The sequence below is a fragment of the Artemia franciscana genome, chromosome 12, assembly GCF_032884065.1.
Source record: "Artemia franciscana chromosome 12, ASM3288406v1, whole genome shotgun sequence".
Lineage (NCBI taxonomy): Eukaryota > Metazoa > Arthropoda > Branchiopoda > Anostraca > Artemiidae > Artemia > Artemia franciscana.
In genome coordinates this window covers 35,103,127-35,120,424 of record NC_088874.1, presented here as the reverse complement: position 1 = coordinate 35,120,424, position 17,298 = coordinate 35,103,127, and the positions used below count along the sequence as shown (strand labels likewise).

Below are 17,298 nucleotides of genomic sequence, written 5' to 3'. Positions count from 1 at the left end.
ACCTAAATCAGAGAAATTATATTTAATGAAAATTTTAAGAGAAATTAGAAATTTTTCAAACGTGCATCTTCTGATTGACAAATTTATGAAACAAATTTTTGATTTTTTTTTTTTTTTAAGTTGTAGGCATCAAGCCATAACTGATTGCAGAAAAGGCTAAGATAGATAGTTCGACTGAGTGAGAGGCGAATCTGGCATAAGCCCTTATTAGGATGGTATAAAATGATGTCAGTTTATTTGTTAATATATCATTTGTTAATATCAGTTCGAATTGCCAAATATCCAACCTAAATCAGAGAACTTATATTTAATCTCTAGCATACCAAAATAAAGCTATGGCAGGAGTACGGCTTGTTCTTTATTTATTAATAGAATATTCTAACAATGTCCTACATGACAAATGTTTACCAACTCCAATAGCCAAATATAAAACAAAATCAGATAAGCTAGGTTTTTTCTCTGGTACTTTACAACAAAGCTTCAGTAGGGACGCTGTTCGTTGTTCGTTGCTTATTGACAAACAAACAACAAGAGCTAAGAGCTCATATGGCCCTTGTGACGTGGTTGGAAGAGCCAAGACCGACAGACCGACAGAATTTGTGATCGCTATATGTCACTTGGTTAATACCAGATGCCATAACAAACCATGTCGCTTTGTTGCTTTATTATAATATACCAGAGAAAACATAGTTTTCCGTATTTTGTTTGATTTGCAGCTATTTGAATTGGCGAACATTTGAAATACTGATTTGTAAGATTTGAATTCTTTTGTTTTTTGTTTTTTTTTCTTTATGTTTTCTGTTTAAATTTATTTCGTTTTTTATTGATAAAGACTGGCGGAAAAGAAGCCGAAGTTTTCCGAACTTTAATATTAAAACTTTTTTCTGCTGTCTTATTTGAAATATTATATTAAATGCACGATAAACAAATGAATGATTATAAATTATACATGAAACATATACCAAACATATGAAATATTATTCAAAACACATGAAATATTGTATATCCAATTTTTATCTTTCTATTTTTTTTTTTAAGCGAAATAATAGACAAAAGCCGAATAGGAGAGATTTCAGGCCGAAAAATGTGATTTTTCCAAATCTTAGGATACCTTCCTACCTTTTCTTTTCCTTCCAACTGATTTTACCTTCCTGCTTTTGTTTTCTAGCTTTTGGTGGCTATACCTTCCTGCTTTTGGTTGCTATACCTTCCTGCTTTTGTTTTCTAGATATTTACTCCATCAGCCATAATTGTTGTCAAGCAGGTCCTGCTTACCTTCCTGCTTTTGTTTTCTAGCTTTTGGTTGCTATACCTTCTTGATTTTGTTTTCTATATATTTACTCCATCAGCCATAATTTCTGTCAAGCAGGTCCACTGACGCTAAGGCTTCCAAATTGACATCCACCATCTGCTAAGATTTTATTTACATTTTTAGGTGCCCTGCCAATAGCAAGTAAAAAAAGGAGAGTTACTTACCGCTGACCCCCAGTCCACTTCGAGGTATAATGACAACCGAGAAAGATCTGATAGTAAATATAAAATGACCAGAAATATGGAGTATATACAGAAGATGGCGAACCATCTGAAAATCATCCCAAACGGCAAGTTAAATATATGACCACTTTCTACTTCCAAGCTGCAGCAGTAAGTCAGTGAGACGACAGAAAAGAACTGCAATGAAACATCATAATTAGAGGTGGCATTGCAACCTTAGCCATTATAAAATAAATCTTATCTATTATTTGAATTTATTTTTGTATAAAATTTTTATCCATTCAAGAATAAGATGATTTAAAGTGGAGGTAGGAAGGCAGGGTGGGGGAGCTGATTATTGAAGAGCGGTGGAGACTGGATTTGTTTTTATTAATTTTCTTTTATATTTTTATGTATCATTAATCATTTTTAATTCTGTTATTTTTATTTTTAATATAAAGGTCATAGTTTATTTACTTTTGGTTTATTTAGAATAGAATTATTTAAATAGCGGATCTTTTTTTTAATAGTTGTGTCAATAGGTAAGTAGTTACGAGGACTTTCATGTGATAGCAAACCTTCATAGGTGTTCTCCTGTGTGTAAGTGTTGTTTGTTTATTTATTTATTTGTGAATTTGAAAACAAAAAATCTTAATTTTCAGTAGTAAACAACAGTAAACATTAAAGTTCTTCCCAAAAAATCAACACTTGCAAAGAGTAACCTAATTTCCTATAGATGGAAAAACCTGCAATTAGTTCATTGCAGATTTTTTTGCTCTTTATTTTCCTTTTTTGCTGTTTTCCTTTTTTTTCATTTTCCTTTTTTGTCTGTGCGATCCGGTGTTGCCAGATCGCATTTTGTCCAGGCACGTACACAGGAATTTTTTTCTGGGGGAGGGGGACAAAACCTTCGAAACAGCAGATATAAAGAAGCACTTTTTTATTTAGTAATGCAAAAAGCAAGTATATCGGAAAATACAGATTAACTTTAATCTGTAGTATTGCAGCGGATGGGGGGAAGAAGACTGAAGCCTCAAAAGTACGTTTTAGGCTCGGGTTATGTTCATAGCGATTTAGAACCAGCGATTAATTTATTATATCCCACTGAAAGGAAAATTTTAGGGTTAACAGTGTAATATGGGTGCTGTGGGGAGTAGTTATTCTATTGCAAAAACGTAGATTTTAATGAAAAATGATAGTATCCAAAATTGATCCATTAAAAGCTGTACTTTATCCTGAAAAGGGGGGATAAACGCCCTAATATCAAGGATAATTTTATTTTGCTGTGGAAAGCAAACTCTATTTACAAAAAAAATAACAGTACAATTGCTAATTATTTAAAATAGGGTAAAAAGTTAGACAGAAAATGGGTTAATAATTGGGCAGTGACTTGACCGGATAATTGCATACTGTAAAATCCCTGTAAAATGTATCTAGATTCTTAATAAATGTCCTACTTTTGCCAGAAATCCCAGGAAACCATGGGGAAATTAAACATTTCACAAAAGTTCGGGGGGAGGGCCGAAGGCCCCCCCTTGCGTACGTGCCAGATTTTGTCGTATATGAACGAACTCTCTTTCCTTTCTTCTTCTTTTTGGTTGTTTTTCTCTTTTTTCTTCCTTTTCTGTCTCTCTATTTTGTGAGTAGATATTTGCTCCTTTACGGGGCCCACAACGGGGCTCTGTGATTGTATTATCAAGTTACTTTTGTTTTGTTTGTTAAATAGCCTATCGGCCATATCTTATGTTGAAATACTTTTGCCAAATTTAAGATTGCAGTATATCTTTAGAAGCAAAGATTTCCTTATAAATTAGCTAATGAAAAATCGTCACTTTAAATGTCAAGATACGCCAAGATATAGCATATAATTGACATTTGGCCCCATTTGCATTTTGCACTGTTTTTGTCTATAACAACTCTTCATAGATATAAAATTAAATGAAAAACAAGAGTTAAGACCTCATATGGCACATGTTACGAGGCTAGAAGTGCCAAGAGCCAAGAGCTCATATGGTATGAGCTCTAGCAAAATTCTAAGAGTCAATACATTGCTTTAAAAGGAAAATCAGAGGCTTAATGCCGGTCGGGATTTAAAATAAGAGCTCTGAGTCACGAGTTCCCTCTAAATATCAAAATTCATCAAGATCCGAACACCCACTCGTAAGTTATAAATACCTCGTTTTACTAATTTTTCCTCTTCCTTAAGCCCCCCAGATGGTCGAATCGGAGAAAACAACTTTATCAAGTCAATTTGTGCAGATCTCTGACACGCCTACCACTTTTCATCGTCCTAGCACGTCAGAAGCACAAAACACATCAAAGCACTGATCCCCACCCTCTAACTCCCCCAAAGAGAGCGGATCCAGTACGGTTACTTCAATCACGTATCTACGATATTTGCTTATTCTACCTAACAAGTTTCATCCTGATTTCTCCACTCTATGGGTTTTCCAAGATTTCCGGTATTCCCCTCCAAATCCCCCCAATGTTAACAGATCCGGTCGAGATTTGAAATGAGAGCTATAAGACATGAGTTCCTTCTATATATCAAATTTCATTAAGATCTGGTCATCCGTTCTTAAGTTAAAAATACCTCAATTTTTCTAATTTTTTCAAATTAACACTCCCCAAAGTGAACGAATCCGTTGCAATTATGTCAATCACGTATCTATGACTTGTGCTTATTCTTTCCATCAAGTTTCATACCGTTCTCTCCACTCTAAGCGTTTTCCAAGATTTCTGTTTCTCCTGTCCAGCCCCCTATGTCTCCGGATCCGACTAGAATTGAAAATGGAGCGTCTGAGACTTGACGTCTTTCTATATATCAAGTTTCATTAAGATCTGATCACCCATTCATAAGATAAAGATACCTCAATTTTCACGTTTTCCAAGAATTCCGGTTTCCACCTCCAACTCCCCCCAATGTCACCGGATCTGGTCAGAATTTAAAAAGAAAACTCTAAAGGACACGATTCTTCTAAATATCAAATTTCAATAAGATTTGATCGCCCGTTCGTAAAATACAAATACCTCATTTTTTCTAATTGTTCCGAATTACCCCACCCCCTCCCCCAACTCCACCAAAGAGAGCGGATCAGTCCGGTTATGTCATTCACGTATCTTGGACTTTAGCTTGGTTTTTATTCTTCCCACCAAGTTTCATCATGATCTCTCCGCTTTAAGTGTTTTACAAGGTTTCCAGACCCCCCTCCCTATGACGTTGGATCCGGTTAGGGTTTAAAATAAGAGATCTCAGTTACGAAGTCCTTCTAAATATGAAATTTCATTGAGATCCGATCCCTCCTTCATAAGTTAAAAATACCTCATTTTTTCTAATTTTTCAGAATTACCCCCCCCCCAAATAGAGAAGACCCGTTCCGGTTATGTCAATCACGTATCTAGGACCACTGCTTATTTTTCCCACCCAGTTTCATCCCGGTCCCTCCACTCTAAGCGTTTTTCAAGATTTTTGGTAACCCCCCCAACTCCCCCCGATTTCACCGGATCTGGTCAGGATTTAAACAAGAGCTCTGAGACGCTATATTCTTCTAAATATCAAATTTCATTAGGATCCAATCACCCGTTCGTAAGTAAAAAATACCTCATTTTTTCTAATTTTTCCGATTTAACTGTCCCCACACTCCGCTCTCCAGATGATCAAATCAGGGAAAAAACAATTTCTAATTTAATCTGGTCTGGTTCCTGATACGACTGCCAAATTCCATCGTCCTAGCTCACCTGGAGGTGCCTAAACTAGCAAAACCGGGACCGACAGACTCAAAGTGGCTATATGCCACTTGATAGACCAGGACCGACAGACTGACCGACATAATTTACGATCGCTATATGCCACTTTATAAGATACCAACTGCCATAAAAAAAACAAGTTTTATTTTAACTGAAAGTAAGGAGCACCATTAAAAATCAAAACGAACAGAAATTATCCAATATATGAAGGGTCGTCCCTTCTTAATACCTGGTTTTTTTACGCTAAAGCTGTTAGAACTTTTAAAAAAGCTTTCTATTCTAATTAATCGGCCCCTGTGATTCAGTAGTCGTTCTTTAAAAAAAATAGTGAAACTTTAACGTTAAAAGCAAGGTATTGAAGAGAAGGCAACCCTTCATATATGGTATAGTTCCTGTTCATTTTCAGCCTTAATGTTGTTTCATACTTTCAGCTTCAAAAACTTGTTTTTTTTATAATTTCAGATCATTTTCAAATAATGCCAGTGAATCTAGCTCACCCTCCATGAAATATACCCCCCTTTTTTCCTCACGGAAAACTTCTCCGTGGAAATTTCATCCAACGTAAAGTCTACCCCCCTTCAAATTCTTTCCAGACAGATCCATCCTCGCTGATCCCCCACCCCCGTAAAATTTCTTGCGGAAGATTCAGCCTGGAAAATTCTCCTAAACCTATTTTCATTTGAAAAAGACTAATTTCTAATCGGTTTCTCAATCACTCGGGAAATGCATCCTTCCTTAGAATTTCCCCCCAGAAATCAAAACACACGGAAATAACCCCCAGATAATTCCCCTGGAAAATAACTGAGTTAGCAAAGAGAATGTAAGACAATTAAAAAGAATTTCGTAAAACAATTCTGTCAAATTCCCCCAGTATAATATTTCTCCAGTTAAATTCCCTCCCCAAAGAAGATTATCCCTATGGAAATGCACCACAAGCAAAAAGACCCCCCTCCCCAAAAAATGATTGTAGACTCCCCAATAACAAATATTATATGCAAACAATGGGCAAAATTCATAGCTTACAGGCCTCTCCTCGCGGGCTGTGGGGGTCATTTTACCCTAGTATACATAATTGTTTGATCTTTCAACTATACTGGACAAAATGGCTATCTCAAAATTACGATCAAATAACCATAACATCGGGGAAAAAGGGACGTAGAAGAAGGGCCAGTTGTCCTCAAATCTTTTTGGTCACTTAAAAAGAGAACTAAAGCTTTTAATTTACATTCGAATCCACTCTCTCTTGATCTTCTAGGTCCATTATTTCGATACAATCATCCATGAAAAAACAAAAATGAACACGCATCCATGATTTTTCTTCTGGCTAAAATAGCAAACTTCCAGATTGTCGTATATAGGAGCTTGAAACTTCTACACTAAGGATCTCTGATACACTGAATCTGATCATGTGTAATTTTCATTAAAATTCCTTGACTTTTAGGTTTTTTCCCCTACTTAAAAAATCAGGCAAATTTTTTAAGGCTCGTAACTTTTGATGGGTAATACTAAAATTGATGAATTTCATATACCTGGAATCAGCATAACAAGCTGAATCTTTTGATCATCTATTTATATCAAAATTCCTTTTTTAGTTTTGGTTACTATTGAGCCCAGTTGCTCCTTACTTATAGATCAGTACCACGAACTGTTTGATCAAGTGAGGAATTAGGAATTAAGCAGATTACAGGAAGTAGTTTATATTAATAACAAAAACATAATCAGAAGAAAAGTAAATACTTGTGTGTTACACAAACACGCCCAAAAAGTTTACTTTGTTTGACCAGAGTAAAACCGGTTTTTTCTCTCGCATTCGGTTAGTAATTACCTTGTTCTTTCGTGAAATAAACTATGATGCAGACATATTTTAATAAGTACCAAAAAGTAAGATATTAGGCCTACCGATCTATTGACGGAAGGTAATTTACCTTAGGCATAAACACCTCGACATAAGAAAGTATTAAATAAAAAAAAAACAGTTTTTTTAACTTTAAAAGTAAGGTGTTCCTTACACATTAAAACTTAAAACTAACAGAAATAACTCCGTATATAAAAGGGGATGTTCCCTCCTCAACACCTCACTCTTTGCACTAAAGATTGACTCTTTCTCTCAAACCTACTTTATAAAACAGTGAAAAACTTTAGCGTAAAGAGTGGGGGGTTGAGGAGGGAACATCCCCTTTCATATACGGAGCAATTTCTGTTCGTTTTAAGTTTTAATGTCGCTCTTTACTTTCAGTTTAAAAAAACTTTTTTTTATTTGATTCCTGACCGTTTTTGAAATTATGCATGTTTTGATTTTGGCTCCCCGCACATGAATACTTAGACCGAAATTTGCATATTTTTTTGGCTAAATGGTTTTTTCTTAGTTTTGACCTGACGATTTTGAGAAAAAAGGAGTGAGAGAGGGGCTTAGTTGCCCTTCAATCTTTTGATTACTTAAAAAGACAACTAGAACTTTTAATTTCTTACGAAAGTTTTTATTAATAAAAAATATACGTAACTTCCGAATTAACTGTCGTAACGAACTTCAATATTCGTATATTTTTATTACGTATATGAGGGGGGTTGCCCCCTCTTTAATACCTTGCTCTTTACACTAAAGCTTAAATTTTGTCCCAATTCTTTAAGAATTACCTCTGAATCACAAAGGCCGTAGAAGAAACAGTTTAAATTACTATAAATACTTTAGCGTAAAGAGCCGGTATTTAGGAGGAGGTGAACCCCTCATATACGTAATAATTTCCGTTCGTTTTCTTTTAATGCTGCTCCTTACTTTCAGTCGAAAAAACTTTTCATATTTATCTTTTCATTGTTTTTGTTTCAAATAATATTAGAAAACCCTGCACCCCCTTAATGGAAATTCTTTCCTCCCATGACAATTTCTTCCATGGAAAAATCCTCCCATGTAACCCCCTCCCCTCATCCCCCTCCCTATTCAAGAAAAAAATCCCCTGAAAACGTCTGTACACTTCCCAATAACCACTACTATATGTAAACACTAGTCAAAGTTTGTAACTTGTAGCCCCTCCCCTGGGGACTGTGAGGGAGTAAGTCGTTTCCAAAAACATAATTATTAGGTTTTTCGACTATGCTGAACAAAATGAATATCTCAAAATTTTGACCTGTTGACTTTGGGGGGAAATAAGCGTGGGAGGAGGTCTAGGTGCCCTCTAATATTTGTGGTTACTTAAAAAGGGCATTAGAACTTTTAAGTTCCGTTAGAATGAACCCTCTCGCATAATACTGGGTCGAAACGATCACCCGTGAAAAAAAAAATGCACCCGTGATTGGTCTTCTGGTCAATAATACGAAATTCCACATTTTTGTAGATAGGAGATTGAAAATTCTACAGTAGGGTTCTCTGATACGCTGAATGTGATGGTGTGATTTTCGTTAAGATTCTATGACTGTTAGGGGGTGTTTCGCCCTATTTTCCAAAATAAGACAAATTTTCTCAGGCTCGTAACTATTGATAAGTAAGACTAAATTTGATGAAACTTATATATTTTAATTCAGGATAAAAATTTAATTCTTTTGATGTATCTATAAGTATCAAAATTAAATTTTTTAAAGTTTCGTTTAGTATTGAGCTGGATCACTCCTTACTACAGTTCGTTATCATGAAGTGTTCGACTTACAACACTTTCATTAATAAGAAGAGAGAACTCTTTAAAAAAAAGAAGATTTACCTCATAGCTTATTTACACATACATCATTAACCAAAAAAATATTTTAGGATAAAAAATAGAGCATCAAAAAGTGTACCCCAGTCTCCACCACAATTTTTGCTAAATATACACATGATTCTAATACTGACATAGGGACAAGGTGACTACACCAATTACTGTTTTTTTTTCTTATTCTCTTGCTAAAACAGAATAATTGTTTCACTCACAAATGCACCCCCCCCTTTATGGTCTGATGTATAGCCCTTGCATATAGGTCTGTACAAGACAGAAAAACTAAAAACAACATAAATTCTTGCTTTATGGTGTGCAGCTTGTTTGTATTAATCGTTACATTATGTTTACTTCAATTACCATTCACATTCATGAATTATATTTAAGTTTTGAGGTTTTAAGAATGATACATGAATTTTACAACCGTGATTCTTAAATTTAAGTGTCTTCAGTCGCCTTGTTGTAATTTTGTTGTTAATTTCTAAAAAGGAAGTAGTAGTAGTACTAGTAGAACAATTTTACTGAAAACAATCATTTTTTCAACAAAAGCGGAAAGACAAAAATATATTCTTCTTTTCAAGAAAGGCAATATGGCAGTCCTTTCGTGACTAAAAACATGATTTAGGCTGATTTTAGTTACCAGAGGTGAGCTTGCCAAGAAAAAAAAATGACTTTTTCTGACATTTCTCAAAATTTCAGACCTTTTTTAGAAAATCTGAGTTGATGATAGCCCTAAGTTTAAAGTAAACTTCTGTTTATTTTAAAATGAAGGCCAGAAAAAAGGAGAAGAGATGAAATAGTGCAGAAAATCAAAGCAAAAATATGAATCGAAATCACAGTAAATGACTTACAAGTAAGAGTAGTCTCAGGTATCCATGAGTATTTTTCACTGATCCCACATCACACACCAAATGTAATTTTTTAACACCTTGCTCATGATCATACCTATCCTCATCTCCTCTATACACAGCATGAGAGTCCCAGGATGGAAGAGAACCCATAGAATGTTGAGGTAGTTCATTCTGTTCTCCACCAATATTCTGGGACCCTGCTATATTAAACTCACTAATTCCTTCCATATAATAATTGGCTTGTAGCTTCAATATATCCTCTAATAAGTCGTCTATTTCGTCTTTCACACATAGCTCTGACACAGAATGTAAAGACCTATGATTTTTTACTGGTTCTTTATTAGAATTTACATGATTTCCTGCAGGAAATGCAACAAAATCCTTAGACATTCTCTTGTCATTCTCTTAATAGTTTATGTCCTTGAACAGTAACACCATACTCTTCTGAAATGAAAAGAAAATGAGTTTGTAGATAGTGGTACACTTGAAAATATTCATGCCTAGATACTATCATTTAACAACGCATCATTCACTGTGTAAACATGTAAGTAAGTAAGAAACCAAGCATGGTGGCACTAGACCCTTAATGTCCAAACCGGAAGTACTGACCTCCATTTCGTGGTCCAGCCAGAAAGTGCAATCGGAAGGGGGGGGCAGCCACCTGTACTTTCACATACCTTTCCTACTTACCTTCCCCAGATTTCTCTGGGTAACAATTTAGAGTTGGGTCGACTCTGCCTGAGCTAAGAGAGTCACGCCACTGTCCCCTATTCGAAACAACCAACCACGCCAAGAACCGAACCTGTGCCTTTGGGACAAAGGATTCCCAGCACACCAACCACATAGCCAGGACTGTGCAAAAATGCCCTGATAGTAATTCCTGACCAAGATGTCAACAACAACAAAAACTTTGGTTTTTTAATTAATTTAATAATTTTTTATTATATTAATTTGATTAATTAAAAAAAATTAATTAATACTTTTTTTAATTAATGCAAATTTTAATTAATTAAAACAAAACTTTGTTTTTTGGATTTTTCTATTGGAGGGAAATCTCCATTGTTTACAAAAAACTTTCCTCTTTAGTTACCTGATTTACTTAAAAATTGAAACAACACGTATTGATAGACAAGAAATTTTAAATACAAAATTGTAATAATGACCAAAAGCTTTTGTTTTATCACACTCATTCTCCCCAAGAAAAGTCCTCAAATCTTCTAAAAAAGACCACTGCAGAGAGAGCAACAATTCTGTTGCTAGAAGGTCCATAAAAGATAATTATGTTAAATACGTTTTATGGCCATTCTGGCTACACAAGAAGTTCGACAAAAATAAAAGAGAAAAAAATATAAAACATATAATTAAGTAAAAAATCATACAAAAATAAAATAAACAAAATTTCTCTCTTTTTCCTTTGTTTTTTTTTCTACAAGCCCAAAACTACCACCTTATTCTTTTTTTGTACTTATAAATTTTCCAATTTTCTGCCAAATGCCAAATTATGCTAACTATTCAAAATTATTCAATTTTGAATATTTTGAAAATTGCAACCAATTTCTATTTCAACTATAACACATTTTTTCATCTTTGGCTAGATGCCTTTGGATCCTAGCCCCTCTAAGTTTTTTTTTGCTTCCATAAATGTTGCAAGATAGCTCACTTTGTTTAATTCGCAGCTATTAGCAAATCTTGGTTACAGCACTTGTTCCAACCTATATTAAGCAACAAATTCTAGCCCTTGGTAACAAAAAAATAAAGATTTTTGGAAACAACGCAAATACCAAGTGACAAAAAAAAAAACATTTGAAGCAGATTCACTGTAGCTATGATTTCAATCAATTCTTAAGGTAAGTCTATTCAAAAACAAATCTTTTGAAAAATCAAAAGATTTTTTGAAATCCCTCAAAACTGATTTCAGATCAAAAATTCTAAAATAGAGCTAAGAACTGCTGAAAATAGATAATCATTTCCTGAATTATGAACATGAAAAAGACAATTAACATTTGACAGAGTGGTGAGGTATTGGATGATTGAAGAATATGTTAGGAGCTGGAGTTGGAGCAATAATGTTTAAGGATCCACGAGTTGAAATGAGAGTTGGAATAGGTAGTTAAGTGAACCAACTACTCCTTCTGGGTATCTACAACTGTACATACCCATGTATGGTATGTACAACCGCCCCTTCTAATTAAATTGGGTCGGAGATCTGAACCAACAGTCAATTCCTGTTTTTATTAAATTCATGTTGTATGTTTCAACAATAATACATTTTATTGCTGCATATAAGTAATTGTAACATTGTTTTTGAGAGTTGTTCCTCTAAGGGGAGTGAAATACCTATTTCCAAAATTATCTAAATTTCTGCATGCTAATAGAATTGAAGAACAAATTTTAAATTAATACATGTTTCTTTTTAATTAATTAATTTTAAATTAATGCATTTAAATTAATCAATAAAATAAGAAATGATATAGCTATAAAAAGATATTCAGAAAATGACCTGAAGGATTTATTATTTTGAAAGGTGACGATACTGAACATAAATAGGCCTACTGCACTTGGGATGCCTAAAGCAATCTGAAACAGATTACAAAATGTTGAAGCAGCCAATAGATAAATCCATTTTATACTTTATAACTTTCAAATTTTGACTTCAGGGAAAGACACCTTTGAGCCAGTGTCTGTCACAAATTTTTTTTACTATTTTCGATCATGAACGTCCCTATAACCCCCTATGCCCCACAATCTTGGGGTATTTTACTTCATTCTAAAACATCAAAAGATTTTACAATTATGCATTTAGGGTAGAAAAGTGATTTCCTTCAAATCATACAATGATGCAATTCTTCAGACACAACATGTTGTATATTCTTATAACCTAAATACTTCAAGAGTTTAATTCTTTCTAACTAAACAAATGATTTGGAAGTGTGAGCCATCCTCCACAATCATTAAATTTTAAGGAGATACTGAATCTCGGTGCAAAGTGTGACTAGGTCCAGAACAAAGAGAGGTCCTTGATGAGTGTCATGAGGAACTGAAAAGTATATATATATATATATATATATATATATATATATATATATATATATATATATATATATATATATATATATATATATATATATATATATATATATATATATATATATATATATAAAGCATGTCCAGATTTTCCTAAAAATTAAGCTTTATGCAAAAGCAAGTTGAGTCTTGACTCACAGCTAAACCAAACTAAATTATGAGTCAGTGTAAAAAATATTGTAAACCAGTTTTACCCTGTTATACTAACTTAGAGCAGAAACAAGCTCAACCTTAGCCTTGACTATAACCTCATTTACAAAATTGAAGTGCTGGCTAAAGGAAGACTTTATAATATCTTCTAAATTTTGCAATATAGAAACAAATGTTTACTTCACTAAATTTAGTTAGCATTATAATACATATGTTGCCAATGTTTCTATTGATCTCTTCTCAGTGAGACTTGCCCTCACTGGATATAGGGAATAACCTTATAGTCTAAAATTTCCATCCCATTACTCCTAACTCATTCAACCAATTGGCAAAGTAGTTTCTGTAAACTTAAAATCGAGCTTGATCTTTGATGCAGTTTATGAATTGATAAAGCTCGTGAATTAGCAATACATTAGCTTTGTTTCCACAGTAACTAAAAATGAATTGTCTTCTTCATTTCCTCTATGTGGATGAACTTCTAGCAGAGTCTTTTCTCAAGCTAAGATTCTAATATTAATATAATTTCAGCAATGCCTACTCCAGTTAAGTGAATACTGGTGAAGAAGACCAAAATAAATTTTATCCCTGCCATTTAAAAGACTTATTGCAATCTGGAAACCCAATAAACAAGGGAAACAAGGAAGAACCAAGGGAAGAATAAACAAGGGAAACAAGGGTGAGAAGAAAAGAAATTTTAATGATTATACTAATAGTGAACATGCTGGGAAACTAAAAACAGCTCATAGACTTTTTCTGTTGTCCAATTGATAGCTGTTTTACTAAGACAGCAAAAACAAAAATTCTTAGCTAATAGGTCACTGCAACAATTAGGCGGAATATTCAAATAAATGTTTAAGTATGGCTACCAGAATTTCAGGGATTGTTTGTGTCTTTAAGGGACTCTCAAGGAAGCAAAGGAAAATCAGTTGACACATTGATCAAGTTAGAGTGGCTGAAAACGTTACTGTTTCTAATTTGCTTGATTAAGTTCTGTCTTGTTTTTTAAAGTAATTTTAGCAGTCCTAATTTTTTTTTAATGATAGGAACTAGCCACCTTAAGATTTTCCGAAATTTTTTTTGAACAATGCCCCAATTTGTTTGAGAAATTTTTACCAATGTTAGTTAACAGGAAATTAAGTGGTGGGAATTCAATTCTTGGAGCAAACACTTTTTGTTTGGATGACAAAAAAAGGATGTATATGGCTGCTAGCATCAAAAATAATTCAACAAACATAATTGTAGAATGTTGAATAATTCAACAAACATATAGTAGGGACTGATATAAATGAATAAATAAATCTTAAAACGAGTGAAACTTAAATTGAATATGCAAATCAACATTAAAACTAACAAAAATAACTAAAAATAAAATATTGGCTTAATTTCAAACAATTTTTAAAGATTCTTACTTGGTTCTTGGACAAACTATATAACTACAATTTTGTTGGTTCCTATACCATGCAAAAGAGTTTCCAAAAAGGGGGACATTACTTCATGTGAGAAATAAATAGCAAACTTGCTTGCAGTTACAAAAAAAGCACTGATGAAGGGTAGAGAAACTATACAATTACTTAGGCTAATCCTATTTCCTAGCAGATAAAGAGAAAAATGAACAAGTTAGGAAGCAGCATATACAAAGAAGCAATGAAAACTCCCATTTGCAGTAAACATCATTGCACCTATTGTGGAAATAGTTTAATAATCTACTCAGATCATCTTCAGCTTAACTGGACTTAAGGGCATTGATGAAGCAATGCAGAATCATGAAGTCCATGAAACCCTAAATGACATTTTTTTTTTTTTTTGCAGAGATAGTAAGGGAGCCAATTTGTTAAGACATATCAAGACCCAAAATGTATTTGACTCAGTCCAGACAAGTTCAAGTCCAACAAGTTGGCTTGTTGGACTTGTCCATAGTGTTGTGGACTGTTGGGGTGTATATATAACTAGACATCACAACTAAATACAACTAGGGAAGCCAAAGGACTCAGTTCACTATACCTAATGTAACTATTATCAATGGCAGATACAAAGAGCTTGCTGGTTGCATATGGCACAGAGATCATACAGATACAGATCATACAGGATCATGTATGGTCATATGGTATCCATCATATGGATACAGATCATGTATGATCATATCATACAGAGCATATGGCAAAGAGAAAAATTATGTTGTGACATATCAAGAAGGAGAAGCCAAAGAAGCACTACCTTTAAGCAAACATAGCAGGAAAAAATACTCTGCAAATGAATAGAAAAATGTAAAATTTCATTAACCATTAAAGGATTCTAATTTAAAAATGCAAAAAAAATTAAATCAGAACTCAATAAGAACCTATATTATAAATTAGTAATAAACTCTCAGGTAGAATGTTAAAAGCTGAAAAAGCAACAAGGGAAACATCAGGCATTTCAAGCAAAAACGGCTCCTAAGAACTTCTGGATGTGTGTAAACTCAAAATTGTCAAGTTGTTCAGGAGTATCTGAACTTGCCAAACCTAATGGAGGAATATTATTAACACCAACAGAGAAGGTAGAGATCCTCAGTAAATTTTCTAACACATCAACTTCTTCAATTCAACAACCTACACAAGCAACAAAACATTGCTTTAACTCTAATGGGATATCAGACATTAAGTTTTTTAAGTTTGCAAAAATACAAACATATATGTCATCCTTGTCCTGATGGATTAGAAGCTAAACAGATAAAAATAGGACAGAAGGCTACTTTCTCATTTATTCAATACTTCAATAACAGAAAGAACAATGCCCCCCTCATGGAAGATGGCTAAGGTAGTGCCAATTTTCAAAAAGGCTGATAAAAGCATCTGATTAAACTACAGACAAGTTAGCCTAACATACCCAATTAGCAGATTTATAAAGAGACTGGTATGCAACAAAATTATGTAGTAAAATATTGAAGACAAGCTGCTCAGCCATATACAACTTGGATTTCTTCCAAAAAACAACTATGCAAGCCAGCAAATATGGTCTTGGGGTATACCTGGCCTTACCACCTTTATCTATAAACATATGACCTTTCTTATGTACTAATAACTTGGATGTTTAACTTATAATTAACAAATACATATTTGGAACCTCCATAAAGATCTGACTCTTTGATTTAATGTTATCAATATTCAGGTTCTTATGCTTTTACTATTGACAAAGATGGATATTTACTTAGCATTCATTTTTTTTATAACTCTAACCATATCATTATGAGAAAAGTATGCAGTAAACCAGAAAGATGTCATTCACTCTCAAATTAGAAATTATATTGCCTCTGTCAAGAATCAAAACCTATTGAAAGGCAGAAAACCATGGGCCAATACACATGTTTTCCATGGTTTTTACTCTGCCATCAAGGAGGCACACTCGTGCCTCCTTAAAGAGGCGAACCACAACAATGTCAAGCAATCTTTGGTTCCAGTGGTCACAGAGGGATGTGGAGGGTTGCATTTCGTAGCCTGAGCTCCAACTAAGAAACCTGCCAAATTTCATCCCCCTCCGACTTTTCCTTCATGGGGAAAATCTGGCCAAAAGTTTCGACACCCCAACCTCAACCCCCCTTTAACGTTGTCCGATCGGGCTGAAATTCACAAGTTAAGGTCCCCTAGGGCCCAGAAGCTTATCCGCGAAATTTCAGCTCGATCCGATAACTCCTTCCCTGTTTTCCAGAAACCACGCATAAAAAGAGAGAGAAGTACTAAGAAATTGCTGTGAGAAGGCATTTAGTGCATTCACAATGCGTTCTGTTCTGGGACATCACACGTCTCCTCCTTGGGCTAAAAAACTAAGCACAAACCTATTAGGCAGATTTGTTAAGACTACTGGTTTGGTTCATTCCCTATAATTTTTTTTTTTTTTTTTTTTTTTTTTTTTTTTTTTTTTTTTTTTTTTTTTATTATTATTATTATTATTATTACCTGTTCAATAGGATTTTTAGAATTGCCCCATTTATCATTTTAGGTATACTTTATTGACATTTGGTTGTATTGTTATTGGTTATAATGTGTAAAACTTGTATTACTTTTTATTATTGTGTTGTACATGCATTTTAATTGATGTTTGACAATGTATAGTTGCAGTATTTTGATTCCCGTTTTTCAATACAGGCAGTTGCTGCAGGCAAATAACCCCCCTCCATTAGCAAGTCAAGCGATACTGTTCTGGCTCAGTGAATAATGACTAAGTGACACCCAAGCAAGCTAGTGATCATAGAAGGCACAGAACAACTGAGTGATACAAATGCATATGACCTATTGGTTGAACACATCAAACCCAAAACAACAACAACCACGCATAGC

At 34.0% G+C, this 17,298-nt stretch overlaps 1 protein-coding gene across 1 annotated transcript in view; it reads right to left on the bottom strand.

Annotated features, from left to right (window-relative positions):
- The window catches only part of LOC136034035 (uncharacterized), a 76,503-nt gene that overhangs the window by 55,413 nt on the left and 3,792 nt on the right, over nt 1-17,298 (bottom strand). Inside the window, exons 2-3 of the mRNA XM_065715096.1 lie at nt 9,752-10,195; nt 1,477-1,671 (exon numbers count right to left, since the gene is read on the bottom strand). Coding sequence (XP_065571168.1) covers nt 1,477-1,671; nt 9,752-10,141 — 585 coding nt within the window. The 5' untranslated portion in view covers nt 10,142-10,195. The remainder of the gene's footprint in view (nt 1-1,476; nt 1,672-9,751; nt 10,196-17,298) is intronic.